The 25687-nt window shown below is 62.6% G+C and overlaps 4 protein-coding genes and 1 long non-coding RNA gene across 13 annotated transcripts; 3 read left to right on the top strand and 2 right to left on the bottom strand.

The window, feature by feature from the left end:
* The first annotated feature begins 388 nt into the window (after nucleotides 1-388).
* Nucleotides 389-5857, top strand: CORO1B (coronin 1B). The gene is given in 11 exon segments (NM_001113243.1): nucleotides 389-464; nucleotides 1253-1452; nucleotides 1864-1986; nucleotides 2111-2240; nucleotides 2404-2585; nucleotides 2678-2797; nucleotides 3471-3575; nucleotides 3660-3805; nucleotides 4064-4121; nucleotides 4944-5222; nucleotides 5378-5857. Coding segments are annotated over 10 exon segments (1467 nt in total). The 5' UTR covers nucleotides 389-464; nucleotides 1253-1254; the 3' UTR covers nucleotides 5504-5857.
* Nucleotides 5858-6252: 395 nt separating this feature from the next.
* PTPRCAP (protein tyrosine phosphatase receptor type C associated protein) lies at nucleotides 6253-8411 on the top strand. Its single transcript, NM_001046618.1, has 2 exons — nucleotides 6253-6319; nucleotides 7568-8411. Exons 1-2 carry the CDS (start codon nucleotides 6317-6319, stop codon nucleotides 8171-8173), a joined length of 609 nt encoding a protein of 202 aa, NP_001040083.1. The 5' UTR covers nucleotides 6253-6316; the 3' UTR covers nucleotides 8174-8411.
* Nucleotides 8412-8504: 93 nt separating this feature from the next.
* Nucleotides 8505-14753, bottom strand: RPS6KB2 (ribosomal protein S6 kinase B2). 3 transcript variants are annotated; one of them, XM_024987023.2, is made up of 15 exons: nucleotides 14589-14753; nucleotides 14203-14243; nucleotides 13983-14103; nucleotides 13499-13567; nucleotides 12420-12567; nucleotides 11321-11378; nucleotides 11126-11226; nucleotides 10958-11048; nucleotides 10783-10873; nucleotides 10560-10667; nucleotides 9831-9893; nucleotides 9617-9694; nucleotides 9363-9467; nucleotides 9159-9271; nucleotides 8505-8925 (listed from the first exon to the last, which is right to left on the bottom strand). In XM_024987023.2, exons 1-15 carry the CDS (start codon nucleotides 14664-14666, stop codon nucleotides 8736-8738), a joined length of 1455 nt encoding a protein of 484 aa, XP_024842791.1. In that variant the 5' UTR covers nucleotides 14667-14753; the 3' UTR covers nucleotides 8505-8735. The 3 variants fall into 3 exon arrangements, with proteins under 3 accessions (XP_024842791.1, NP_001192511.1, XP_010819361.1); NM_001205582.1 differs by having other exon boundaries at nucleotides 9363-9470; nucleotides 14589-14709; XM_010821059.4 differs by lacking the exon at nucleotides 14203-14243 and having other exon boundaries at nucleotides 9363-9470.
* A 19-nt stretch (nucleotides 14754-14772) lies between these two features.
* LOC112444920 (uncharacterized) lies at nucleotides 14773-23730 on the top strand. Of its 2 annotated transcripts, XR_003033326.2 has the most exons (6): nucleotides 14773-15086; nucleotides 17024-17114; nucleotides 20576-20735; nucleotides 21165-21289; nucleotides 22493-22589; nucleotides 22685-23730. It is a non-coding gene; the product is annotated as an uncharacterized lncRNA (long non-coding RNA). The 2 variants fall into 2 exon arrangements; XR_009493372.1 differs by lacking the exons at nucleotides 14773-15086; nucleotides 17024-17114 and having other exon boundaries at nucleotides 20200-20735.
* CARNS1 (carnosine synthase 1) lies at nucleotides 16163-25168 on the bottom strand. Of its 6 annotated transcripts, none has more exons than XM_059883119.1 (11): nucleotides 25104-25168; nucleotides 24858-24962; nucleotides 24626-24663; nucleotides 23059-24285; nucleotides 22185-22274; nucleotides 21446-21933; nucleotides 21101-21275; nucleotides 20930-21015; nucleotides 19973-20204; nucleotides 19585-19865; nucleotides 16163-18539 (listed from the first exon to the last, which is right to left on the bottom strand). In XM_059883119.1, the coding sequence occupies exons 4-11, from the start codon at nucleotides 23381-23383 to the stop codon at nucleotides 17313-17315; spliced, it is 2904 nt and encodes a 967-aa protein (XP_059739102.1). In that variant the 5' UTR covers nucleotides 23384-24285; nucleotides 24626-24663; nucleotides 24858-24962; nucleotides 25104-25168; the 3' UTR covers nucleotides 16163-17312. The 6 variants fall into 6 exon arrangements, with proteins under 6 accessions (XP_059739102.1, XP_024843400.1, XP_059739101.1 ...); XM_024987632.2 differs by having other exon boundaries at nucleotides 23059-23332; XM_059883118.1 differs by lacking the exon at nucleotides 24858-24962.
* Between the last annotated feature and the right edge of the window lie 519 nt (nucleotides 25169-25687).

The raw sequence follows: 25687 nt of genomic DNA, 5'->3' as shown, positions 1-25687 counted from the left end.
GAAGTACTCACTGAGGTGGGGGACTGGGAGGGCGGGGCTGCACCCGACCCTGGCGACTCCCGAGGAGGCCGACAAGAGGAGCAAGAAGAGAAACCGGCAGTCTGCGGCCAGGCTGCACCACTCCGGCCCCATCTTCATCCCGGCTCCTGCCCCTAGGCCCTAGAGGGACCCGGGGGTCCGAGGGGCGGGGCTCGCCCAGGCCCCGCCCAGGCCCCGCCCCGGTGCCCCTGGAGTCTTCGGCCCCCGCGCTCCTCGTGCTCCTGGCCACCAGGCTCCTGCCTGCAGCCTCCAGCTCCGCCCTTCCACGCGTGACCTCGGCCCCGCCCCCGTGAGCCCCGCCCCGCCCCCTGTTCCCCGCCTCTTGCTCCTCTGTCACTTCCTGATTCCCGCTTCCTGCTTCCCAGAGACTGGGATCCAGAGCCACCCGAGGACGAGGACGGTGCTGCAGCCTCTCGGCGTCCCTGGTGAGCACGATGGATTGGGGCTGGGGGCGCGGGCGTAGGGGTTGGGCAGGACTTCGGGGGCAGATCGCGGGGAGCTGGGATGGGGGTCGCAAGTCCGAGGAGCACTCCCCTTCCGCGGTGCCCCACCGTCAGTCCCAACTCCCCTTGGCTGCTCAGTCTCCCCTCTGAGGAGCCAGAATCCTTGAAGTTAGACTCCTGCTTCACCTTGGACCCCGTTCCGAGCTGAGCTCGGAGGCTCGGTGGCTGGGAGCGGCGCCCTGACCCCGCCCAGTCCTGCCAGACCCCCTGGACCGGCCTGGGGCTCCCTGCACATTCCTGCAGGCACTGCACATTCCGTGGGACCCAGCACTGTGGCCTAACGCAGCGTCCTAGCGGAGATCATTCCTGCCTCCTCTGTCTGTCCTCCCCATCACCCTGCTACCAAATCCTGGGGGGAAAGGGCCCTGCTGGCGACTGAGACCCACCAAGAAGCTAGGCTTGCACTGGCTGGGCACCTCCCACCTCCCCCACACATATCAGAGCCTGGGAGAGTCCCCCCAAACCCCTCAGGTCTCAGCAGTGGCTTTGCTGGAGGTCAATGCATTTCTACCTTCAGATCCCCATTGAAGAGAGGCAGCCAGACCTGCACTGTGACCCTATTTTGTTTGTAACCAGGGAAACTGAGAGCCGGGCAGGTTATAAGGACCAAATCGCCGGCTGCATCCTCCCCACCACCCCTTGTGCAGCCCTGGGAGGGTTAGGGATTGTCGGGTTGGGCAAAGGCTGACTTATGCTTCTCTACCGTGCAGTCATGTTTCGCAAAGTGGTCCGGCAGAGCAAATTCCGACATGTGTTTGGGCAGCCTGTCAAGAATGACCAGTGCTATGAGGACATCCGAGTGTCCCGTGTCACCTGGGACAGCACCTTCTGCGCCGTCAACCCCAAGTTCCTGGCAGTGATTGTGGAGGCCAGCGGGGGCGGTGCCTTCCTGGTGCTCCCCCTAAGCAAGGTGGGCCCTGTCACAGCTGGGGAGAGACTGGAGGCAGCGTGGTCACATCTGCCAAGTCTCCGCTCACTTCACAGCCCATAAAGTGCCCATCCCCACACTGCTGGGCAGGTGTTAGAATCCAGATTTACTGCCCAGGAGGTGCTAACACACATGGAGAAGGTGTTTTTTTTTTTTTTTTTTATTGCCAAGGAATCAGGGTCAGAGGCAACTTTTCCTGCTCACCCGGTGATACCTGTGAGGAGTAGGTGGGTCAGGAGCAGGCAGAGCGAGAGTCACACCTGGGCACCTGTGTGCCAGGCGGGACCACATCACCCCGTCATTCCCCATCCACGGAAGGGAGGACTCAGCTCTGGGAGGGACGGACCCTGAGCCTCCTGGGGCCCCCTTGACTGCCCCCCCTCATGCCTGCAGACCGGTCGCATTGACAAGGCCTACCCGACAGTGTGTGGACACACGGGACCTGTCCTGGACATCGACTGGTGCCCCCACAATGACGAAGTCATCGCCAGCGGCTCAGAGGATTGCACGGTCATGGTGAGGCGTGGGACGGTGGCGGGCCGGGGGTCACAAGTATGATTCAAGGGTCCTGGCAGCGGGGCCGAGCTTGGCCTTGCGCTGACCTCCCCACTTCCCCCACCCCACCCCCGCGCCCGGACAGGTGTGGCAGATCCCGGAGAACGGGCTGGTTTCCCCGCTGACAGAGCCGGTGGTGGTGCTGGAGGGGCACACCAAGAGAGTGGGCATCGTCACCTGGCACCCAACTGCCCGCAACGTGCTGCTTAGCGCAGGTCTGCACTGTGGCCCCTGGCCCCGCCCCGTGACCCCTGGCCCCGCCCCTCACCACACCCTCTCCCGGCCCCGTCACACGTGAAAGCTGAGGCCCACGGAGGTCGAAACGCTGGCTCTGGTCCCCAGAGGGTGGTCAGAGCTGACGGCCCCCCCGCCCTGCAGGCTGTGACAACATGGTGCTCATCTGGAACGTGGGCACGGCGGAGGAGCTGTACCGCCTGGACAGCCTGCACCCCGACCTCATCTACAACGTCAGCTGGAACCGCAACGGCAGCCTCTTCTGCACCGCGTGCAAGGACAAGAGCGTGCGCGTCATCGACCCCCGCCGGGGGACCCTGGTGGCGGTATGCGGCCCCAGAGGGTGAGGACGACCGCGGACTGGCCAAGGGGCTCTTCCGGTGCACCGCACAGACCAATCCCTCCGTCTCCTCCGCAGGAGCGGGAGAAGGCTCACGAGGGAGCCCGGCCCATGCGGGCCATCTTCCTGGCCGATGGCAAGGTGTTCACCACAGGCTTCAGCCGCATGAGCGAGCGGCAACTGGCGCTCTGGGATCCAGTGAGTGGCTGTGGCTGCCCTGAGGGGCGGACGCAGGACAGGCTCCACCCTGGGCAAGCAGGGTGAAGTCACCTGGAGAGGCTTGTCCCTCCCAGGTTGTCAGCCTGGCCCCTGAGGCACCCAGGACCCCAGCCCTGCCGGCCTCTTCTCTCCCTGTCCCTGCTCTCTGGCCTCCCCCACCTGCCTCCACATCTGCTGGCAGCAGCATTCTTGGCCCCTGAAAGGCCCCTGCCTCCTTTGCTTATCTATTTCCACTCTGGCTATCCTTGGAGCCCCAGTGCAGAGGCCCCCTCCTCCAGGAAGCCTCCCAGCCCTTCCTCTGAAGTGCTCTGTCCACCAACCTTATCCTGTAAGTGACCTCCAGGGGCCCCTCAGGGAACGGGTTAGTGCTACCCTGCAGCCTGGCTCCCAAAGTGTGGGGACTTTCTCAGCACCTGGTTGGTGGCCTGGGAGTCATCTGAAGGCCTGGAATCGGCAGGGGAAAATGGGACCGTGGAGTGGAGGGGCGCCAGCGAGGCCCAGTGGGGCACGTGTGGCTAGAGGGTGAGAGTGTTAGAGGCAGTGCCGGCTGGCGTGTGAGGCTGGTCGGGGCCAGTCTCGAAGCAGGGCTGGGATGGTGAGGGGAGGAAGCAGGTTCTGACCTGGCCCAACTGTCCCTCACCCCACGTGCCAGGAAAACTTCGGGGAGCCCATGGCCCTGCAGGAGTTGGACTCTAGCAACGGAGCTCTGTTGCCCTTCTATGACCCTGATACCAACGTGGTCTACGTCTGTGGCAAGGTGGGGCTGGGTAGGGCGGGGGTAGGGTGGTAGAGAAGACAGAGGCGGGCCCTGGTGCTGACCTCTGCCCCCCCCACCCTCCAGGGCGACTCCAGCATCCGGTACTTTGAGATCACAGACGAGCCCCCCTACATCCACTTCCTGAATACATTCACCAGCAAAGAGCCCCAGAGGGGCATGGGGAGCATGCCCAAGAGGGGTTTGGAGGTCAGCAAGTGTGAGATTGCCCGGTAAGAAGGGCTGCTGAGGAGGCCAGCTGAAGGGGGATGGGGTGGGGGCGGGAGCTGGACCCTAGGCACCCAGGGTGAAAGGTCAGATCACAGGAGGCTGCTCAGAAACAGGAACTGGCCCACAGAGGCTCCAGGGTTGAGGTCAGCCCATGGGAGGGCTCAGGGGAAGGACTGGATGCAGAGAGCAGAGGGAGCTGGGAGAGCTGGTAGAGGGGCAGGTTCCACCCATGTGGGTCCTCCCTCTGCCCCCTTCCCCAGGTTCTACAAACTGCATGAGCGCAAGTGTGAGCCCATTGTCATGACTGTGCCAAGAAAGGTGAGGCCGCCTTGTTCCCTGCTCACCTGCTCCCTTCTCTAGCAGACAGACCACACGGGGGTGACCGAGGTGAGGCCTGTGAGTGAGACATGGCTAAGTGCGAGTGTAATCAGTGGGCCGCATGGACGCCAGCGTGCCCTGCTGGGGCAAGAGACACAGGGTGAGCTGAGGCCTTGCTCTGGATGGACGCGGGGCAGCCTTGGAGGTCTGCCCTGTAGGAGGCATGGCAAGATCCACCTCCCGGCTGGGGTAGGGTCTCCATGAGGGGTGGGTAGTAAGCCAGGCGAAGGCACGGAGGTGGGAGCAGTGAGAGCCAGGGAGTCTGCTGCAGTGGAGGCTCCCAGGAGGCGAGGATTCAGCCATGCGTGGGTTGGCCTCGGGGCCCCAGCCGAGAGTCTTGAACGAGCTCTGTTTCTCTGCAGCCAGAGTTAACCGAGTTCCGTGTAGCGTGCCAAGCCCGTCCAGGGAGCGGGGCCTGCCCCAGAAGTTCACAATCCACAGGGCGCAGACGTGGCTCCCGGAGTCCCACGAAGCCCATAGCTGGCCCCTGCTTGGGGAGGTGGGAGGAGTCTTCAGAGGGAGCTGTTGGTGGCGTCCAGAAGAGAAGTGAAAGAACAGATTGGAGCTTTAGAAAGGTCACTAGGGGTCAGGCCATCGGAAGAAAGGTCACTAGGGGTCAGGCCATCGGAAGACAGGTTGACAGGCTGCCAGCCTGGAGGTCAGAAGAGTGGCGAGGAGGTGGCTGCTCAGGGTCCAGACAAGAGGACCCCGCAGGTGGGCCCCCAGCTGACCCGGGCCTCCCTCCACCGCCCCCCGGGGCAGTCGGACCTCTTCCAGGATGATCTGTATCCCGACACGGCCGGGCCCGAGGCGGCCCTGGAGGCAGAGGAGTGGGTGAGCGGCCGGGACGCCAGCCCCATCCTCATCTCCCTGCGGGAGGCCTACGTGCCCAGCAAACAGCGGGACCTGAAGGTCAACCGGCGCAACGTGTTGTCGGACAGCCGGCCCGCCGCGGCCCCTGGTACCTCCCGCCCGGGGCCCTCCATGCCTGCGGCCTCCACCAACATCACCATGCCCAGTGGCCGCCTCGCTGGAGCTGGGGTATGTGCCCCTCAGCTCAGAGTGGTGTTGCCCAGGTCTGCTGTGCCCGCCTGAACCGTTCACTGCCCTCTCTGGGCCCCAGGCCCCTGCCCGATGGTAGATTTGGGGAGGGCTGCGGCTCCGCAACGCTGGGCCCCTTGCTGGTGTCCCTGCAGGAGGCCGGGAAGCTGGAGGAGGTGATGCAGGAGCTGCAGACGCTGAGAGCGCTGGTCCGGGAGCAGGGCGAGCGCATTGGCCGCCTGGAGGAGCAGCTCAGCCGCATAGAGAATGGAGATGCCTAGGTCCCCGGTCCGCGGACGCTGCTCCCCGTCACCTCCTCCCCACCACCCCTTTCTCACTCAGCCTCTGTCACACCGCCTGCAGGCTGGCTGGCTGCCCCCCTGCCCCCTGCTGAGGGTTTCTGGGGCAGGTTCGGCGGAGTAGGGGGAGCGGGGGGAGCCCTCCCGTGGGCCCAGGCTGGAACCACCGCTAGGCTTTGGTCTTTGTTACTGTTGGGGGACTTTTGTGCCAAGGAGCACTTATATTGTGAGGGGCCACGTCTCCCACCCCCCGCCAGCCCTCCTGCTCCCTCCTCTGAGGAAGCAGGAGGACTGGGCTCTATATTCTCATTCCAAATAAAAGGCTCTTTCTAAAAAGCCAGGCTGGCCCTTCTGCTGCAAGGGTAGGGCTGGGAAAGGAAGTCTGGGCACCTGGGGACACGGGACACCCCCAAGGCTCACAGATGCGAGAGAGGGGGCCCTAAGCATGCCCCCTAGTCTTCCCTGACTTCTGTCAGGTAGGAGATCAGAGGCAGAAGCCCTGTGGATGCCTCCAGGGCCTGCCCTGCTTTGAGCCGGGTGCCCAGTTCCTCCTCCTCTCGGAGGCCAGGCCACAGGCCCCATGGCCCCAGCCTGGCCGGGTGAGAGGCCGCTGAGGATCTGCTGTGGGTCAGGGTGGTCCTGAGGTCCTCTGGTGGGAGGGCTGGGCAGGGTGTTCTGGGCAGGAAGCGGAAGTGCCGATGAACAGCAGCTGCTGTCGAGAGCGGGAGCTCTCATTTTGCACTCGACACAGCCAGAGCTGGAGGTGGGAACCCAGCGCTGAGAGGCGAGGCACTGATGGTGAGCATGGAGCCGACTGGGTCCTGGGGGTAGGGGCTGCAGGAGGTCAGGGCTGGAATGTCTGGGCCCCCTGGGAGCTAGGGAAGGACCCCTCACAGGCCTGGGGACACTGAGCAGTCAGGTAGGGTTGGTCGTCGGCAGAGGTGGGAGACCCGGGTGGGACAAACAGGGGGCAGAGACTGGGCCTTTCTCTCACCTCACCTTAGACCTGGGCCTCCCTGGGATTCAGGGGGTGGTCCTCAGCGCACCACTCTGTGTCCTCGGCCCCTCCCCAAGACCCCCTAGAGGGACTCTCACCTGCTCTGCTCTGGAGCCTGGAACACGCGTGCCTTCTCGACTTGCTTGCGTCCCTGGAGCCAGGCAGGCAGACTTGTGTCCCCGGAGCCAGGCAGGCAGCCTGGGTAGGGAAAGGCCTGCAGCACCTCGGCACCCCTCCCCCCTCACACCCCCCACCTGCCTTGTTCCGACCGCAGGCTTCCTCCGGCAGCTGCACTCGCCTCCCCAGCCCCTGGCCCTGAAAGCCTGAGGCCCCCTGGGACGCAGTCTAACGGAAACGCTGCAGCTGGGGCGGTCCCACAGCTGGGAGGAAGAGGGGTCTCAGTGACCCCCGTCCTGGGACTTGGCCAAATAGAAGGAAAGAGTCGCCTCGGGGTTGGGTGCCTCCCTCCTGAGCCTCAGGAAGAGCCAGCCTTGCCTTCCTTCCCTTCCATCGCCCTGCCTCCTGGGGCGGGGGCAGAGTCTTAACACACTCAGCCAATATTTCTTGAGCCCCTACTCTGGGCTAGGAGTTGTTTAGGTGCTTAAGCCAAAAAGATCCTTGTTTTTCTGGTGGGAAGATAAAACGATAAGCATGGCACACAAGCAGAGCGATCCCCGTTTTGGGGAGGGGTGGGTGAACAGGGCTGGCCGCAGGGGTGAATGTCAAGGTAGGCATCCACCTAGGTGAGGCCTCACTGAAGGCGCCCAGAGCCAGGGCGAGAAGGGAGCCGGGGGGCAGGGGGTGGGGGGGTGGGGGTGGCACTTGGGGATGGAGCATTCCAGACAGAAGGCGCAGCCAGGGCACAGGCCCCAGGCAGGAGCAGGCTTCTGTGGTGCAGTGGGAGGGAGGGGGGCATGGCTGGGTGGCTATCACAGACCCAGGACAGGCCTTCGTGACTGAGTAAGCACTTGGGCTTTTCTGCTGATTGTCCCAAACTTGCCCAAGAGACGACCGACCCACGCAGTGACCCTCTGCCCTTCTCCCCGCAGGATCTGCCCTGTGCCCTAGGGCTCTGGACACTGCTGGCCCTGCCCGGGGCCCTGGGCTCCAGCAGCAGTGACAGTGGCTCCAGCTCCTCGGTCACTGTTGTCCTGCTGCTGCTTCTGCTCCTGCTGCTGGTTGCTGGCCTGGCGCTGGCCTGGCGCCGCCTTAGCCGGGACTCGGGGGGCTACTACCACCCGGCCCGCCTGGGAGCTGCGCTCTGGGGCCGCACTCGCCGCCTGCTCTGGGCCAGCCCACCAGGCCGCTGGCTCCGGGCCGAGCTGGGTTCACCAGATGAGGACCCAGAGCAGCAAGAGGACGAGCAGGACGTGGAAGACGACTATGATCTGCTCAGTGGCCAAGAGGAGCGCAGATCCCAGGAAGAGGAGCGGCGGGGAGAGGGGCCCAGCCCGCCGCAGGCCACCGAGCCGGCCGGGGCAGTGCACAACGATGACACGGAGGGCAGCCTGGGCCTCAGCTGCCAGGGGCCTGCGGGCTCAGGGGGCAGCGCCGAGGCCCTGCTGAGTGACCTGCACGCCTTCGCTGGGAGCGCGGCCTGGGATGACAGCTCCCGGGCAGCCAGCGGCCAGGGCCTCCACGTCACCGCGCTGTAGGCACGGGCCCTGCGGCCGCACCCCAACCACTGTCCCTCTGCTTCTGAGCTGCCGCAGCTGCACATAGCTGCCCTGGACTCAGGTCACCCCCGCTTGGAGAGCCTTGGACTGTCACACCCACCCCAGCCCCCCCAGTAGTTCTGTCCCCAAGTCTGCGTATCCCCAGCCCCTCCAGCAAGGCCATCCATCCCCAGGTGCTCTGAGCAGTCAACGGAAATAAAATCCGTCCAGCTCCGTGGATTTGTGGTCCTGTCATGACCCTTCCCATCCCTGAGCTGGGATTCGTCCGGGCACCACCTCTGCCCTGGAAGCCAAGGAAGAGCCAGGTCAGTGCCATGATTCGATCCTTTTAATTCTCCAAGGGCATGGCTCAACTGCAGGAGGCCAGGTGGGTGCCCCCTCAACTGGCAGCCATAGCCTACAGCCCTTGGTGGTCATGATTCCGGGGTATGGCCACCCCAATAGAGACTGACTCACACCAGTCACTCCTGCACCCCTAGGCACGGCTCCAGGTCTCTGGAACTGGCCTAGGGTCCTGCCGCCCGTATCCCCACCCATACTCTTAGCGCCCAGGGCGCCCGCGGCCCCTCTTGGACTTCTTGGTCCCCGAGGGGGGTCGGATGGGGAGAGGGGCAGTGCTCGAGGGCGGTGGTGGTGGCGGCGGTGGCAGCAGAGGAGGTAGTGGGGGCTCCACGAGCTCCTGTGGGCCAGGGCTGGGCCGGAACCCCTCGAAGGGCGAGAACTTCAGGGGGCTGCAGGGGAAATCGAAGCCAAATCAGCATCTTCTTGGCCCGGGCCAGGAGGGGTGACTCTCCCCCTTCCCCGTCCCCATGCCTGGGGCTCAGGCCCTGTGGTCACGTGCCCACCCACAGGAGTCCCCACAGTAGATGGAGAAGCGGAGGCTGAGGCTGGTCACGAGACGGCCAGGGCAGCCCCAGGGTTGGCGGCAGAGCCACAGCTGGAGCCGGCCGCGCCCCCACGGTACCTGACAGGGGTCCGGGGGCTGCTGTTGAGGCGCCTGGGCGAGCGCAGCTTGGGCTGGAAGGAGAAGGCCTCCTTGATGCTATCCAGGACGGAGGGCGCCACGTACGTGAAGCCCTGGGGGCAGAGACCGAGCGACACTCGGGGTCAGCGGCTCCTTGGCCCCGGCCCCGGCCCCAGCCCCCACCCCTCAGGCCCCCGACCTCACCAGGAAGGCCTGGTTGGCACTCTCACTGAGCGTCGTGTCGTCTGGACTGTCCACCGGCGTCTGCTTCGTGAAGTGGGAGTCAAACTGGCTCACGTCCTCCTCCGACTGCTGTGGGCGCCCGGGAGGGAGGATCAGAGGCGTCCAGGAAGGGGCCCCCGGGGCCCCCACCCGCCCCCCACCCACTCCACAACCAGTCCCACCAGCCTCGCACCCACCCCCCCACCCGCCCCTTGGCCAGCGAGGCCTCCACTCACCAGGGAAGGCCGGAAAGGGGGGTCCACACGGCGGGCCAGGAGGTCATCCCAATTAACGTGCCGGAAGAAGGGGTGCCTCTGTGAATAGAGTGCCCAGCAACATGCCAACATGTCAAACCCTGGCTCCCTTAAAAACACCCTCTGCCCTGAGGCCCCGCCCACTGAGCATCCAGGCACCCTGGGAGCTCAGCCTGCCCCCTCACGATGGTTTCACCTGCACGTCAGCAGCATCCCCGGGGCCCCCTCCAATCCGCTGGTTAGGATTCCGCTTCAGGAACTGCAGGACAAGGGCAGAGGGTCAGGGTCTCAGGCAGAGTTACAGACCGAGCGTTCAGAAAGGGGGTGGGGAACAGTGACACGGGGGCTGTAGGTTGTGGTGGGAGCTCTGGAGTGTGGTCTCCCCCTGCTGACACCCTCAGGATTTCCAAGGTTTGGTCCAAAGGTACCCCCTTCTCCACAAAGCCTTTGCAAAGGTCTCTGGTTGCTGGCATTGCCCCAAGGGGAAATTCATGGGGGTGCAACTTGCAATCTGGATGGGGTGCCTGCCCTCCCAACCTCGATCCCCAAGGATCGCCTTTTTGAGGAGAGCAGCAAGTCTCACTGATTAGGACTCGGGCATGGCAACCCACTCCAGTGTTCTTGCCTGGAGAATCCCACGGACAGAGGAGCCTGGCAGGCTACAGTCTATGGGGTCGCAAAGAGTTGGACACGACCAAAGCGACTTAGCACGCAGATGCAGAGACTTGTCCAGGGTCGGCAGCTGGTCTGCATCACAGCTGACGTCTCGGACCCCATAGCAAGTGCTCTCTCCCCAAACATACAGTGTTTGGTGTGTGTGTCAGCGGGGTGGGGGGTCCAGCAACCCCGACCCAGGGGGGTTCAGGCACACATGCAGGGCCTGGGAGAGAAGACGGGGCAGGACCGAGTGCAAGAGGGAACCCACCTTTTTGACAAGATCCCGGGCATCCGGGGTGAGGTAGGGGGGCAGTTCCAGCTTCCCTCTGATGATCTTGTCCATGGTTTTCTTCCGGTTCTCTGCAGTGAAGGGCGGCTGGAGAAGGCAGAGGGTGAGAGGCGCCTTGCAGGCCGCCCACGGGCCACCCCTGCCCCGGAAGGGGCCCCTCCTCCCGCCCTGACACCCGCCCTCCCGAGGAGGCTGGACTTGCCGATCCAGTGAGCATGTCGTACATCAGGGCCCCCAAGCTCCACCAGTCCACCGCCCGGTTGTGGCCACTGCGCACCAGAATCTCAGGGGCCCTGGGGGCCAGGTGGAACCGCCAGTCAGACCAAGCCCTGCCTGACTGTGCTGTCCGTCCCTGGGCCCAGCCGGCTGCCACTTACATGTACTCGATGGTGCCGCAGAAGGTGTGGGTCACGGCGCCCTCGTGGATCGACTCCTTGCAGAGGCCAAAGTCCGTCAGTTTGATGTGGCCTGAGAGAGAATGCTAGAGGGTCAGGGCCCAGCCCCCCTGCCCTCCACTGGGCTCAGCCCTCCCCACATGGGCGCACCCTGGCTGCTGAGCATGATGTTTTCAGGTTTGAGGTCCCGGTAGATGATGCCTTGGGAGTGGAGATGGCCCAGGGCCAGTGTGATCTCCGACAGGTAGAAACTGCAGGGACAGGACAGAGTGAAGGCCAGGGTGGGGCTGGAGCCAGGCCCAGGCCCTGGACCCACTCAGGAGGGAGGCAAGAGGTAACACCCACCAGGCCGTGTCTTCTAGGAAGATGCCTTCTCGCTCCAGGTGCGTGAAAAGCTCACCACCTGTGACACAAACACGTTAGCAGCTGCGTGCCGGGACCAAGCTCCTCTGCTCGCCGAGTCTCGGTTTGTTCTCGGGGAGAGTGGGGCTCAGAATTCCCGCCCTACCTGCCTCCCAGAGCTGCCGTGGGGATTCAATTCAATTCAGCAAACATCTACCGACGCCTACTCGGTGCCCGGCCCTGTGTGGGGTGAAGCTGGGGACAGAGATGAAGAGACCCAGCCACGGCCCTCAGGATGCTCAGTCTAATGGGGAGACGGATGCACATGGACGCTCGGATACGCCAGCCCGAGGCTACAGCTCTGAGAGCCTAACCCCAAAACCTGCACAGAGGGGACAGGCGGACACAATCCACCCCCGCATGAGTGGACAGAGAAAGTCCATGGCAGCGGTGAGACTTAAGGGCATGCAGAGATGGCATGCAGGGAATGAAGCCCCTGGGGTTCGTGGGTACAGCTGGGGTCAGCAGGAAGAACAGGCCCAGATCACGTCCTGGTGAGCAGGAGACACCGGGCCCAAGGAGACCATCCAGGCAGGTACGGGGAGGCATGGAGCTCTGAGCAGGAGGGCGGGGACAATCCCGTGCTGACCCTGGGAGTTCATGGAGGAGACACTAGGAAGGGAGTGAGCTGGAGCCTTCGAGGCTAGTGAAGAAAGTGCTGGGACTCCTCCCCTCCCCCCGAGGGCAGAGAGGACGGAGAGAATAAGCCACCTGGACTGGGGTCTAACTGGATGCAGGGAACGCAGGACAGAGGACCGGGATGTGACGGAGTCGCAGTGGAAACGGACAGAACAACCCTCTGGACGTCTCTACCAACTCCCACCATTCCCATCCACCCCCACACAGGGGAGGAACACAAGAGGCGCTGGACAGACGTTTGCTGAATGAATGAATGTATGCACGCATGAACGGATGGATGGAGGGATGGATGAGGTGGGGCCCCCGCCGTTCTGCTCCCTACACCTCTCCCAGCTCCCCCGCCAGAGCTCCCTGCGCTGGTTCCCTGGCCTTGCCTGCCCCCTGGCTGCGTCCCCGTTCGTACCGCTGAGGCACTCGAGGATGAGGTACAGTTTGCCGCCAGTCTGGAAGGCATAGGCCAGTTCCACAATGAAGGGGTGCTTCACCGACTCCAGAATGTTCCGCTCGGCCCGCGTGTGTGCCGTGTCCTTGGCGTTGCGCACAATTTTGGCCTGCAGAGGCAGCGATGGGTTAGAAGGTGTGTGCCCAGGACTCCCTCAGCCCCCCTGCAGTCATGACCCTTCCTGGCCAGCCTCTATCACTCTGCTATATTTCTCCGCAGTCTACTGCTATCAGTGACCATCCTTTCCAGGGACAGGCTTATTATCCCAGTAGCATGGCTATCTGATGTGAAGAGCCAACTCACTGGAAAAGACCCTGATGCTCAAAAGAGTTTGAGCAGACTCCGGGAGATAGTGGAAGACAGAGGAGCTTGGTGTGCTGCAGTCCATGGGGTCACAAAGAGTCAGACATGACTTCAGTTCAGTTCAGTTGCTCACTCTTTGCGACCCCATGGACTGCAGCATGCCAGGCTTCCCTGTCCATCACCTACTCCTGGAGCTTGCTCAAACTCATGTCCATCGAGTCGGTGATGCCACCCAACCATCTTATCCTCTGTTGTCCCCTTCTCCTCCTGCTTTCAATCTTTCCCAGCATCAGGGTCTTTTCCAATGAGTCAGTTCTTCACAGAAGCAGAACGCATACAGACACGACTTACTGACTGAACAACAACATGGTGTTCCTCAACCTCCGCTCTCATGGTGTTTGGGGCAGACGATTCTTTGTGGTGGGGGGCTATCTTTGCACTGCAGGGTCTTTAGCAGAATCCCTGGCCTCAACCCACTGGGTACCAGTAGCAGCCCCCCTCTAGTCATGACTCAAAAATGTACACAGACACTGCTAAATGATCCCTGGGAGGCAACAGGGTCCACAGTTGAGAAGTACAGCAAAACAACATAATCGAAATTGATGATAAACAAGCAAATGTTCAAGACAGTGACCATCTTCTCTCGCACATTCACTCCTGTCCCCAAAGAGCCCAGCATAGTGCACTGGGAATGGCAGTCACTCAGTGATGAGCTGTTGGAAAAATGAATGACTCACCTTCCTCAGGACTTTCATGGCATATATTTTGCCCAGATTGCTGCCCTGTACCTTTCGCACCTGGAACACCTGTAGGGCAGGGGAGACAGGATCAACCTCCCATTCCATCCCTATCTTCAAAAAGCTCCACCCTGAAGCTCTGGTACTGGGACCAAGAAGCCTAGGCCCACCCAGGGGTGGGGTAGTAAAGAGTTCAAGTCTAATTCTGAGAGGATTTGCTCTTTCTTCCTTCCCTCTGAGTTCAATCAGAGGCTCCGCTGATTTACAAGTCTAATTTCATTTTATTTTTTAAATTTTTTGGCAGCTCCACAGGTGGGATCTTAGTTCCCTGGCCAGGGATCGAACCTGCACCCCTGTACTGGAAGTGCAGAGTCTTAATCATTGGACTGCCAGGGTAGTCCCTACAAGTCTAATTAGTTCTGAGATGCTTTGATGCATCAAAACTGAGGCTATGAGGCCAGTCAGGAAGGAGGAGAGCCAGTACCTTGCCATAGTTCCCCTTGCCCAGCACACGCAGCAGCTCAAAGCAGTGGGGACCGATGCGCTCGGGGCCCGGGTTCACACTGCTCTCAGTCAGCTCCACCTCCTCATAGTGTCCCACAGGCCTGCGGACACAGGAGGTTAATGGGGGCAATGCGCTCCTGCGCTCCTCAGGTCCCCTTCCCCAGCCCATTCCCTCCTCCCCCAACACGACCCTCACTCACTCCAGGCCAGCCGCCCTCAACTCCGCGAGGGGACACGCGTCCTGTGAGAAACCGAGGGGTAAGAGCCAAGGGAGGTACCAGGCTCCCTCTCCCCAAAGCTGGACTGCTTAGCCCAGAAGAGAGGGTCAGGAATGGGAGCTGGTAGGCGATGGACCAGGACTGGGGAGGAGAGGCGAGGGCAGAATAGGGAGACGCAGGGGAAGGGCTGGGAGCGTGCAGGATAGATCGGGGTGTGGAGAGGGTCAGATCTTAACAGTGGCTGGGATCTGAGACAAACCAGCGTCTGCGGGACCCGAGCCCTCTCTGCCAGGGGGTGCCCGGGCGATCCCATCGCCTGGACGACGGGATCGAGCCGGGATCAAGCGGCGCCCGGGCGGACCACTCACCGCGGGGCTGAGCTCTGGCTCGCCCTCGCCTTCGCTGCCTTCCTCTGTCTCCAGGTCCAGGTCAAACACCGCCGCCATGGCTACGCCGGCCCAGCGGGCCCACCGGCGAGTACCCAGCTGCGCTCTGACTGACAGGCCGGGAGCCCGGGGCCTTACGTCATCACTCCGCGACAGCCTCGCGCACCTATGACACAAGAGATTCCCCCGCCCTCGAGTCGGCGGCGGGAGTAAGGCATCTTGGGAATGGTAGTTCCAGAGTGCTTAGGTGCCGAATCCAGCCGGACCCAGGCTTCGGCCGGCCGCTCAGTCTTCCCAACGCAGCTCCCCGGGGGCGGCACCGGACAAGAGCCTCCTGGAAGGCGACTGTTTTGGTTCTGGGGCGAGTTTGAGCATGGATGGGACATAGTCGAAAGTGAATGCAGGTTTGAGAGTAAACACAATTCCCAGCCCCGTTGGAGCCCTGCGCTGCCGGGTTGTCTGGGTGGCGGCGAGAGGCAGGTACAGTATCTCTGTTCGACGCTGAAAGGGAGCCGGCGGCTGCAACACGGCTTCCCTAATGTGCCTCTCAGCTGGAAGACTTGAAAGTCAGAGCATTTACTGCTCCGTATTCAACTCACTGCTGGGTTTTGTTGCCAGTGAAAGTGTTAGTCGCTCAGTTCTGTCCAGCTCTTTGCAAGCCAACGGGACTGTAGCCCACCAGGTCCCTCTGTGCATGGAATTCTCCAGGCAAGGATACTGAAGTGGGTTGCATGCCCTCCTCCAGGTGATCTTCCCGATCCAGGGATTGAACCTGAGTCTCCCACACTGCAGGCAGATTCTTTACTCTCTGAACCACAGGTTCCTCCCCAAAAGGATTCATTCCTTCAAGTCTCATCAACCCACCCATAAATACAGGCTTGGGCTGTGCGTCAGGCACAAGAACTTGTATTTGGCAACACTACAATAACGAACATGCCAAACCCGGCCTGTCAGTTTAGAAGTGGGCACAGATGCTGGATGGGGCTTTGGGGGTGTGAGTTGGGCCAGACCAGACCTTGGATGATTTCCAACAGTTTGGAAGCTGTCTGGATGTGCATTCCAGTTGGACCGTGGGGGCTATATATGAACTCAAATGGACAGAATTCAGAGTCTCCAGCCTGGAGAAGGGTTATCTGGTTGGGGTTGGCCCTTGCTGTAATTCCATCTTCAGGAAACCCTCAGGTTTGGGTCCTGGTGTGGGTGCCCTTGGCACGCCCCTTGCCAATGGTGAACCCAGAGGTCTGACAGTGTAGTAGTTTATCCTTCCCTGGTGGCTCAGACAGTAAAGAATCTGTCTGCAAAGCAGGAGACCCAGGTTCAATCCTCTGGGTTGGGAAGATCCCCTGGAGAAGGAAATGGCAACCCACTCCAGTAGTCTTGCCTGGAGAATTCCATGGACAGAGGAGCCTGGCAGGCTACTGAGCGACTAGCACTTTCACTTTTTAGATGCAACAGGTAGCCCTTAACTACCTCTCCTTCCCCCTCCCACATCCCCTGTCTACCTACGCTTGAGAAGTGGTGTCCAAGTGGCAAGAACCTGGCCCAGACTCTGCACATGTCACTAGTCCATAAGCCTTTATTTGGAGAGGGATGCCTGTGGAGCTGTCCACAGCTCCTGTGCTGCACGGAGAAAGAGTCCTTAGAGCAGCCTCCCCTGAATGAGGACAGGAGTGTCGTCTCCTCTGCCAATGCAAGTTAAGTGTGCCTGAGGCCAAAGCACCAGAGCTAGGTGGATAAGGTGCAGAGTGCATGGAGGGGTGTTCACCTGTCTCAGGACCACATGTGAATGAAGGTAAGGAGGTGTCAGGACCACATGTGAATGAGGGTAAGGAGGTGGGTGGGGCCCAGAAGCTGAGTGGGCGGGTGAAGTGAAGTGAAGTGAAGTCGCTCAGTCCTGTCCGACTCTTTGCGACCCCATGGACTGTAGCCTACCAGGCTCCCTGGTCCATGGGTCCATGGGTCCATGGGAGTGGGTGGGTAGGGCTCAGTAAAAGTGGAAATCTGGATGTGCATCTTGTCCTCAACCTTTCAATCACAGTGGCAAGACACTGAAGCAGTGGCTGCTCCTCTCTGAGCCTGTTTCCTTATCTGTGAATGGAGCAATAGTGTCTGCCTGGAGGGGAGATGGTTACTGCTGACCCCAGGCCACCTGCTTCTACTGCTCAGGCCAAATGAGGCAGACGGGGCACTGCCGAAAGTTGTCAGCAGGCTCTAGAACTATCTGGAATTTGTTAAATGAGGGAGTGAGAGTAGGAGGATGAGGGGTTTAGTCTCAGGTTTTCTTGGGATTTGTTCAAGGCTCTCTTCTATAGGCAGCAGGAAGAGAAACAGACCTGGGGGGTGGTGGGAAGGATGGGCTGGGTTCGGGCCTACTCCCACTAACCTGGGGGCAGGGGGGTGTGTGTCTGTGTGTACAGGTGCTGCTTCTCCATGGCTAGAGTCCTGGGCAGCTGTGGGGCTGGACGGAGGCCTTCGAGAGGGCAAGAAGGCCCTGCAGCGGCTCACCAGGTACTTTCTTTTGTTGCCCTCAAGTCCAGGAGGCCTTGGTGTCGAAAGAGCCCTGGGCTCTGGAAAGACCTGGGGCCTTGGAGTGGACCAGCCCAGGGTGGGGCGGGGCCGTGGGAAGAGAAGCAGGGAGAGCTCCAGGGAGCAGAGGGTACCACAGCGCCCCCTCCATCACTTTCCCCCTGCCCTCTGGCCCCAGCGCTATTTGAAGTGGGACAAGAAGTAGGCAACGGGGTAGTGGGGCCCGTCAATGCCCAGGCCCTGGCAGAGGCCCAGCAGGCGGTGACGGGCCTCGGCTGGGCTGGACCCAGCACAGGCCACACTGCAGTAGGGCTCCTCGTATTCGCCAGGGACCAGGGCCTCCTCCAGCAGATTGAGGCGCAGCAGGCCCTGGTCGTGAAGAGCCTGCAGGGTCTCGGGGCTGGCGGTGGAACTCAGTGCCTGCAGGTGTTGGGACACCAGGCACATGACACCCACCAGGTGGCCCCGGGCACGGGGGTGGGCTGGCAGGGCAGGTCGCAAGCCACAGGCCACCATAGCCGCAGCCAGCAGCAGGTCCACACCATAAAGCTCCAGGATCCAGTCTCGCAGGTAGAAGCCGCCCATGCGGGGGTTGATCTCAATGAGCCGCGGCCCAGCCCCGGTCAGCTTGAGCTCCACGTTGAAGACCCCATCCAGCAGCCCGCAGCCCAGGCAACAGCGGAAGGCGGCCTGCACCAGCTGCGCCTCCTGCTCCGGGGCCAGCCCAGTGGGCATGCAGGCTGCGGTCTCAGTGAAGCCAGGCAGCCGCGTGGGGCCATTGTCAGAGACGAAGGCAGCCAGCAGCCGCCCGCCGAACAACACCAGATCCACATCATGTTCCGTGCCCTCGATGAACTCCATCAGCAGCATAGCATTGCCCCAGCCCAGCCCAATGCCCGGGTGGTCAGCCTCGGCCTGCAAGTCTCGGGCGATCCGGGAAAAGTGCTCACGGCACTGCGAGGCATTCTTCACCAGCCGCACACCCACCGCGCCGGCCCCGAACTCCAGCTTCATGACGCCTGGTAGGGGCACCTGGCAGACAGCCCTGTCCACATCGGCCTCACTCTCCAGTGGACAGCAGGGCACAGCATAGAGGGAGGGCGCAGGCCAGGGTGGGCCACGGCGGCACAACAGGTGCAGCTGGGTGCGGCTCTTCTGCTTGGCCAGGCGCATGGCGGCCGGCGGGTTGCAAGGCAGGCCCAACTCCTGGCAGAGCAAGGCTGTGAGCACCAGGCAGTCATCCCAGTAGGAAAAGCAGCCATCGAGCTGCAGGCCGCGTGCCCGCACCAGCTCCGCCAGCACCCGGGCGTTCTCCTCATCCCGCCGGTGTTCTGTGACGTCGAAGTGGATGAAGGTCTGCACCAGCTGGGATGCAAAGTGGTTGGGGTCTGACTCCACCAGGTGTAGCTGCAGAAAGCACAGGACGGCGACAGGCCGAGATCAGCTTGTGTGGGGCACTGGGCAGTGGGATGGCGCCTGGTATACGGTCCTAGCCCTTGGGGGAGAAGGGTTCACTAGCGCTAGGCGCTCAACGCGTGTTTGGTGAAGACTGAGTGAAAAGTGCAGAGGTGAGACACCTAATGCAGCCCAGAGGGGAGGGAAGGCAACCTAGAGGAGCCAGTGCTTAAACTGGGAGCTGAGTAAGATTTGCTGAGTGCTTAGTCGCTCAGTCGTGTCTGACTCTGCGACCCCATGGACTGTAGCCTGCCAGGCTCTTCTGCCCCTGGGATTCTCCAGGCAAGAACACTGGAGTGGGTTGCCATGCCCTCCTCCAGAGGATCTTCCCAGCCAAAGGATCGAATCCAGGCCTCCCACATTGCAGATGGATTCTTTACTGTCTGAGCCTCCAGGGAAGCCTGATAAGATTTAGCCAGAGGAAAGATAGTTGCAGGAGGGAGGTGGGTGGGGGGAGTGATCTAGGTGGGTGAGGGTGTCAGAAAGGGTTGGTTGACTCCTACTGGCAGGCACAGTCTGGCCTGGGTTTGTAGGGAAACCAACAGGGTTAGGGCTTGGGACTGGTGGCCCGAGGGGGGACCTTTTACTCTCGGCGGGAACAAAATTCAGCTAGGGGCCAAAAAAAAGAGTTGAGACTTCTAACCTGGGCGGGGCGATAGGCCCTGCCCCTACGCTGAGGCTCTGTGCTAAATCGGTTCAGTCGTGTCCGACTCTCCGCGACCCTAAGGACCGTAGCCTGCCGGGCTCCTCTGTCTATGGGGGTTGTCCAGGCAAGAATAGTGGAGTGGGTACAGTGCCCTCCTCCAGCGGACCTTCCCGACCCAGGGATCGGAACCCTGGTTTCTTAACATCTCTTGCTTTGGCAGGCGGGTTCTTTAATCACTAGCTCCACCTGGGAAGCCCAAGCTGGACCGCCCCCTCACAGGCCCCGCCCCCAGGCCAACACCTCCCGGGCCCCGCCTTCACCACGCCCACCGGGACTCAAAGCTCCGCCCACCTTGAGCCCGTAGTCTCGCGCCGCCTCCCACACGAACTTCTTGCTGACGCCGCCGGCGCCGAGCAGCAGCAGCTGCTTTCCCTCCATGAGGCAGCGCGCCGAGCGCCGCAGCATCGTCTCCACCAGCGGCGCGGCTGCCGCCTCCTCGGCCGCCAGGCCTGGGCGCTGCGCGGCCCACAGCCCCTCGAGCGCGCCGCACGCTTCCAGACACAGGCCTCCGTTCAACTCCAGGGCCACGGGGGTCAGCGCACGACCGGCCACCGTCAGGGCGAAGTCCACCCCTGGGCCGGGCAGAGGGGCGCGCGGGCTCAGTGCAGGCCGCCTTCGGGCGTCCGGGGGATCCCCCCCGACCTCCGCCCGTCCTCATCCCCAGAGGTCCCGCACTCACCGAGGAAGTCAGTGCGGACCTGGCGTCCGCCTCGCTGCTCAGCGCTCAGGCCGGCCTCCAGGGTCAGCACGGCGGCTAGCGCGGCCTCGGCCGCCGCCTTGACGCGCTGCCGCACGATTGCCACCTGCGAGGCCTCCGCCAGGCCGCACTGGGCCAGCGCCGCCTCCAGGGTCCGGGGCAAGGAGCTCTGGTGTCGCAGAGGCCGGTCCCCACGGCCCACGCTGCATACCACCTGCGCAGGGAGGCGACTCAGGGGGCTGGTCCCTCCCAGGACCATCCCCGGCCCCCAGCACACCTCCCGCATGCCACGATCCCGGCCACACTCCTCCCTGGACATTGAACAAGTCCTGTCCTCTGGTGTGACTTAGACTGCACAAACCAGCCTCCCCTGTCACTGCTCATCTGGTCCCCCTGCGGGGATTCTCTCCAGGCGTCCAGGCCCAGCTAGGGGTCTCTGTTATCTAAGGGTGCCAAGTATGCTTGCTTCTAGGTCCTCAGCTCCTGTGCTAGCGGGGTGGTGGGGGGTGGTGCTGTGCCAGCCTGGTGGGCCCAACCCTAGAGCTCCCTGAGGGCAAGGCTGAATCTCTCCTCATTTTGGCCCAGAGCTGTGTACCTAGGTGGATCCCTAAGCCTCCCTGAACTCCCCAGCTTGGAAACCCCTCCTAAAGTGTATTGGGCACCCTGGGTCAGTCTCTTCTGTGGGCAAGAGCTCCGGTGGAAGAGGATTCAGCCCTGGGCCCTGGTAGCCAGCATGGCATACGAGGTAGGGCTCCTGTTGTGGGAGGGGTACCTAATGGGTGGGAGAGGAGAGAAGGGTGTAAGACCAGGAGGCCTTCCAGAGGCAACCAAAATCCCCACCCCCGAGATTTTGTCCTCCCTGTCCAGGGGTCCTCAGCTCAGTGGAAATAAGCTGGGGTGCGGCAGCAGGACCATGACCTGAATCTGAGCCAGGCTCACCTTGCTCAGCAGGGGCCTGTCACCCTGTGTCCGACACACCACCGCACAGATCCGCAGGGCCAGCTCAGGGCCGGGGGGAGGGCTGCCTGGGGAGAGGCGGTGAGGCCTGAGCACAGAGCAGCCGGGAAGCCGAGCCAAGCTCCACCCTGGGCTGGCCCAGGCGGCCCTCACCTGCGAAGGGGAGCCGGGCAGGTGGGCAGACAGCCTCCACCAAGACACTCTCCTCCTCTTCCAGTTTCTCCAGCAACGCCAGCACTGTGTCCACCACTGGGCCCTGCTCAGCTCGTGGATACAGACGCAAGGCCTGCCGCCCCCGCCAGCGCCAGCCACTGAGCTTCACGGCCACCTGCAAGAAGGAGGGTAAGGCGGCCGCCTCACTACCCAGGCCTCTACAGGGTGGGACACTCATACCATAGGGGCTCAAAGCTGGGGACGGCTTCCCAGCATGACCTGTAACCATCCAGGGGGTCCCCTCCCTCTGGCATCTGCACAGGCTCAGGGGCAGGAGCCGGTTACCTGCAGGGCATCACCCAGGGCCTCGGAATGCAGAAAGGCCCCCACTTCCTCCTTCACCAGTGTCTCCTGGCCCTCTTTGCCATTCAGCTCCACCAGCCGTAGTCCCGGGCTGGCATCCCCTCCCCGCAGCGGTGCTGGTGGCTTGTAGGTGAAAGCCAGGGTAGCTGGCACGGCCACGTTGCCCTGCTGAGCCAGCAGCCGCCTCGTCAGCAGCCGGTCCTCCAGCAGCCGGGCCAGCTCGGCTGAGGCTCCGGTGGGGCAGGTCAGGTCGCGGGCGAGCTCAGCCGCCTCTCGACCCCAGCCAGGCCCCAGCCCCAGGCCAGCCAGGAAGTAGGTGGCCCGACGAGGGGGAACAAAGTCATCCAGGAATGTCAGGCCCCCTGGGTGGAAGCTCACGGCCTTGGAGACCAGCAGGGCTGCCTCACCCGGCTGCCCTGGGGCTGGCACCTTTGTCAGCCAAGCGGGGGACAGGCAAAGGAGCATGTTTCCTGTGGGCAGAGAGGAGGGTTGCTGGCCAGGGAAGGCTTGATGCCCTCCACCTCCCGCCTGGGCCCCTGGGTCATAGGGGGCAGCTGCTCCCAGAACCCACCCCCCCCCGACCCCGCCTCCGGAGCAGGGCAGCTGGTCCAGTGGAATGCAGGCTGTTGCCAGGGTCGGCGGGTATTTTGGGATGTGGCCGGGCCAGGGCAGGGCTGCCCTTTCCGTAGGAGGGGGTGGGGGAACTTGGGCACGCACTCACCCGGGCTCTGGACCCCAGCCTCCAGCAGCACGGACAGAAAGGTGCTGGGGGACCCCAGAATGCACAAGGTCACCTCCGCCCCAGGGCAGCCTTGAGAGAAGAAAATGACACCAAGCTCACCAGGGGCTCCCCTTGCTGTCTTTCTGCCCGCCTTTCCCTGCCCCCATGGCCCTGGCCTCACCCTTGGGCCCCCCAGGTCCTTCCCAGTTATCGGATGAGAACAGTAAAGGGGACAGAGGAGGCTGGAGAGGGAAGGGGAGGCTGCCTGCCCACCCCCACTCTGAGAGGTTGCCCCCTTCTCTCCGCAGCTGGTCCGCAAGACACAGGAGCTTGGGTGCCTGGAGACCTGGGTTCTCGCCTGAGCTCTGCCACTTTCTGTGCGACCCTTGGTCCCTGTGCAGTGGGGTGAGGAGTCGCTGAACCCAGTTTCCCAGTCTGTTACACTGAGACCAAGTCTGTGATGTTCACCTATTCTAACTGTAAAGTCTCTGTCCACACAGACTCTTCTGTGGCTGCCTGATACAGAAAACAGACAAAGCAAGGGAGAAGTCCTGGGTCCCAACTGCTAGCTGCCTCCACGGCAACTCCCGAGACACTTCGACAGAAGCGCTGGCTCCACTGAACATGGATTGCAAATCCCAGGGCTGGATCTTCTGGGGGTGGGAGGGAAGCCTTGATCTCTGACTTGACTGGTGCCAACTGCCCTTTGAAACGCCTGCCTGCTGGAGTTTGACTGACCTCACCTCCCTGGCTTCAGACCGAGCCCAAGCCTGGGGGGAAGGGGCTGACTTTAACAGAGATGGAAAGCAGGCTGGGCTGAGGGTGCCCCCCTCCCCTCAGCGGTGCCCCCCACCTCCCTGGAGCCCTCGGGCACCTGTGCGGGGCGCCTGGCTGCGGTCCTGGGTCTCCGGGAGGCCCGCTTGCTGCAGACAGCTCTGCAGAAGGCTGTAGTAGTGCACAGTCCAGGCCTGGGCGTCCGCCCCCTCGGAGGCGCCCTTGCAGTCCAGGCCCACGTCGTGGCGCCAGGAGCCAGGGAAGCAGCCCGGGGGCGGCAGGCCAGAGCCCCCGCCCCACGGGCCCTCCTCTTCCTCCAAGTCCTTGGAGCCCAGGGGGCAGTCCCACTCGGGACCCAGCGGATCCAGGGAGAGCTGAGGGGGGCAGAAGTGGGGGGTCTTGGGCAGGCTGGGCAAGGGCCACATTAAGTCACCCAAGGGTCTAAGCCCCCCAGTCTCCTAACCTTGGGCAGACCCGGGCCTGGGAACCAAAGAGGATGGAGTTGGATTGGAGGGTGAAGGCCTGTCAGCAGGAACATGCAGATGGGAACGCTTTGCAAACTGTATGTGCTGTGCTCCAAGGGGTGGGGGCAGAAGGCAACGCGCTGCTAGCAGGACCACTGCCCTGTCATCCCACGCCCAGGTCTGCCGAGCTTAGTTCACAAGGGCAGAGGTTTTTGGCTGTTTTGTTTATCAAGGCAGCCCTGGCACACTGTCGTGCTGCTCAGTGTTTGATGACTGAAGAATAAATGAACGAATAGACCAAGCGATCACTCCTGGGCTGTTTTCTTCTCTCTGGCCTCAGTGACCCACAGACCATCATGGAGTTCTGCTGAGACCTAAATATGTAGATGAACCCGGCCCAGCGTCTTCCCCAAGTAGGCCTGAGGATCTGCTATACGGCTAGTCTTGGGTCAGGCACCAGTAAGGAAAAAGCTGGTGTCCTTCTTTTCAGATGTTCTGAGTCATGGAAATGCGCTCTTTGCATGAAATCTTATACCCTGCCCCTCTGAGGCTGGCTGACTCCTGACTCCTGCTCAGAGGCTCAGGGTGAACAGATGGGGACACAGGTGGGCCTGTCCTCCGGGGGAAAGGCTGGGCCTCCCCGGACAAGTCATGAGGTTTCCTTGGGCCTTGGGGTTGCCTGGTGCCCTCCCTGTCCACCCCCAGGGTCCTAATATGACCCAGAGAATCCCCTCGGTCATCGGGAGACAACCTGTTGCAGGCAGCCGGGAGGGCAGAGGTCTGGGCCTCCAACCTGGACTCGAATCCTGGTTTCCTGGTGCCAAATTCTGAGCCTCGGTGCCTCCTCTTAGAACTTGCATTCCCTGAGAGCCCACACTGGGTTTACTGCTGTGTCCCCAAACTTAGAATGGGGCAGGGCACATGGCAATAATGAACATGGCTGAATAAATGAATGCCAAAGGGCACTGAGAGTGCCCGCCTCCCGGGCCTGATGGGGGAGAGACGGAGTGCCTGGCACCTCAGCAGCTGCTTGTCCCATGGCGCATGGTGGGGAGTTGAGGGGTGTGCATGCAGCTGGTCTCGGGTCTGAGCTGCCTGCACAGGCCGTGCCAGGGCTAGGTTTTTAGTGCCCGCTGCTGCCCTCTGGGCCCTCCCTCTGGTTAGGGTCTCAGGCTTTGTGGGGAGGGAGGAGAGGAGACTCACCATCGTACAGGAGGAGAGGCTGAGACTGATGGGAGAGGCTAAGGGAGAGAGACAGAGGGGGAGTCAGGGCAGCCAGGGTCTCCACCCAGCCTGCAGCCCCTAAGACTCTGCGGGTGGAGAGGTGGCAGCCACCGTGCCTCTCCTGCCTGAGCTCCGAGGTGTCCAAGGCTGCCCCACCCCCACTTCAAGGAAACAGAGGGATTTCTGACGCCTGGACCCCAAGGGGGCGCACCCAGAGCTCACACATCCCAAGTCGCGCGCGGCAGCGCTGGGGGTCCTGGCACTCAGCCCTTCCAGCGGCGGGGCGCACCGGGTCCCCCGTCTATGCACGCACTGTCTGGGAAAGGCGGGGTGGCGGGGTGCAGGTAGTATCGCGGGTCCCCCCGGGGGTCCGGGCGCTCAAGGTCCTGTCCCTGCAGCCCCTGCCCCGCAGCCCCCTCCCTGGCTCTCCCCGGGGCGCGGGCAGCAGCCGGGGTACCTGGAGCGCAGTCGCGGCTATGCGGGGCCGTGCGGACCGGCGGGACTCAGCGGCGGAGGCACAGCGCCCGGCCCAGGCGGCGCCGCTTTATATAGAAGCGACCGGGGCATGCCCAGTGCCGGGCGGGGGCGGTGCGGGGCGCAGGGGCCGGGCCCCGCCGGCCTCGGGCCAAGGAACCCGCCCCACCCCTCCCGCCAAAACCTCCCACCCATCCCAACCTGGGCTCCTGGGGGGCGGGGGCGGGCGCGGCCGACCTGGTCAGAGGTAGGGCGCCTGGCAGGCCAGGGAAAGACAGAGTGTGTTGGGGGTCAGAGTGAGGTACTCCGCCCATGGCAAAGAGGAAGGAGGCGCGACATACGCAAAGGCGGGATCAAGCCTCAGGAGTCCCCCTGGAAATCCTTGAGCATCTACCCCCATAACCAGAGCCTGCCTGCTTTACTACTTTGTGCTCTCACCTACACCTCTGACTTTACGGGGGGCTGTCCCCCACCACCTCTTTTGGAGAAGGAATTAACTTAGAGCTCCAGTTAATAATAATTCCTGGGCGTTATAGGAGTGTTTCAACCTACAAACTCCTCTGAAGG

Source organism: Bos taurus, chromosome 29 (assembly GCF_002263795.3).
Source record: "Bos taurus isolate L1 Dominette 01449 registration number 42190680 breed Hereford chromosome 29, ARS-UCD2.0, whole genome shotgun sequence".
Lineage (NCBI taxonomy): Eukaryota > Metazoa > Chordata > Mammalia > Artiodactyla > Bovidae > Bos > Bos taurus.
The sequence above is the reverse complement of the archived record's forward strand: the minus strand, read 5'-3'. Positions and strand labels throughout refer to the sequence as shown.

Excerpts from the sequence above, each read along its gene's own strand:
- CARNS1 (XM_059883119.1), bottom strand. The coding sequence starts at position 23,383 with ATGTGGCCCTTGCCCAGCCTGCCCAAGACCCCCCACTTCTGCCCCCCT. Across the intron at positions 21,016-21,100 it reads TGCCCGGCTCCCCTTCGCAG|GCAGCCCTCCCCCCGGCCCT; the intron begins GTGAGGGCCGCC and ends GCCTCTCCCCAG. Across the intron at positions 20,205-20,929 it reads ACAGGCCCCTGCTGAGCAAG|GTGGTATGCAGCGTGGGCCG; the intron begins GTGAGCCTGGCT and ends CTCCCTGCGCAG.
- RPS6KB2 (NM_001205582.1), bottom strand. The coding sequence starts at position 14,666 with ATGGCGGCGGTGTTTGACCTGGACCTGGAGACAGAGGAAGGCAGCGAA. Across the intron at positions 11,227-11,320 it reads TTCCTAGAAGACACGGCCTG|TTTCTACCTGTCGGAGATCA; the intron begins GTGGGTGTTACC and ends CTGTCCCTGCAG. Across the intron at positions 10,668-10,782 it reads ACGACATGCTCACTGGATCG|CCGCCCTTCACTGCAGAGAA; the intron begins GCAAGTCCAGCC and ends TGCCTTCTCCAG.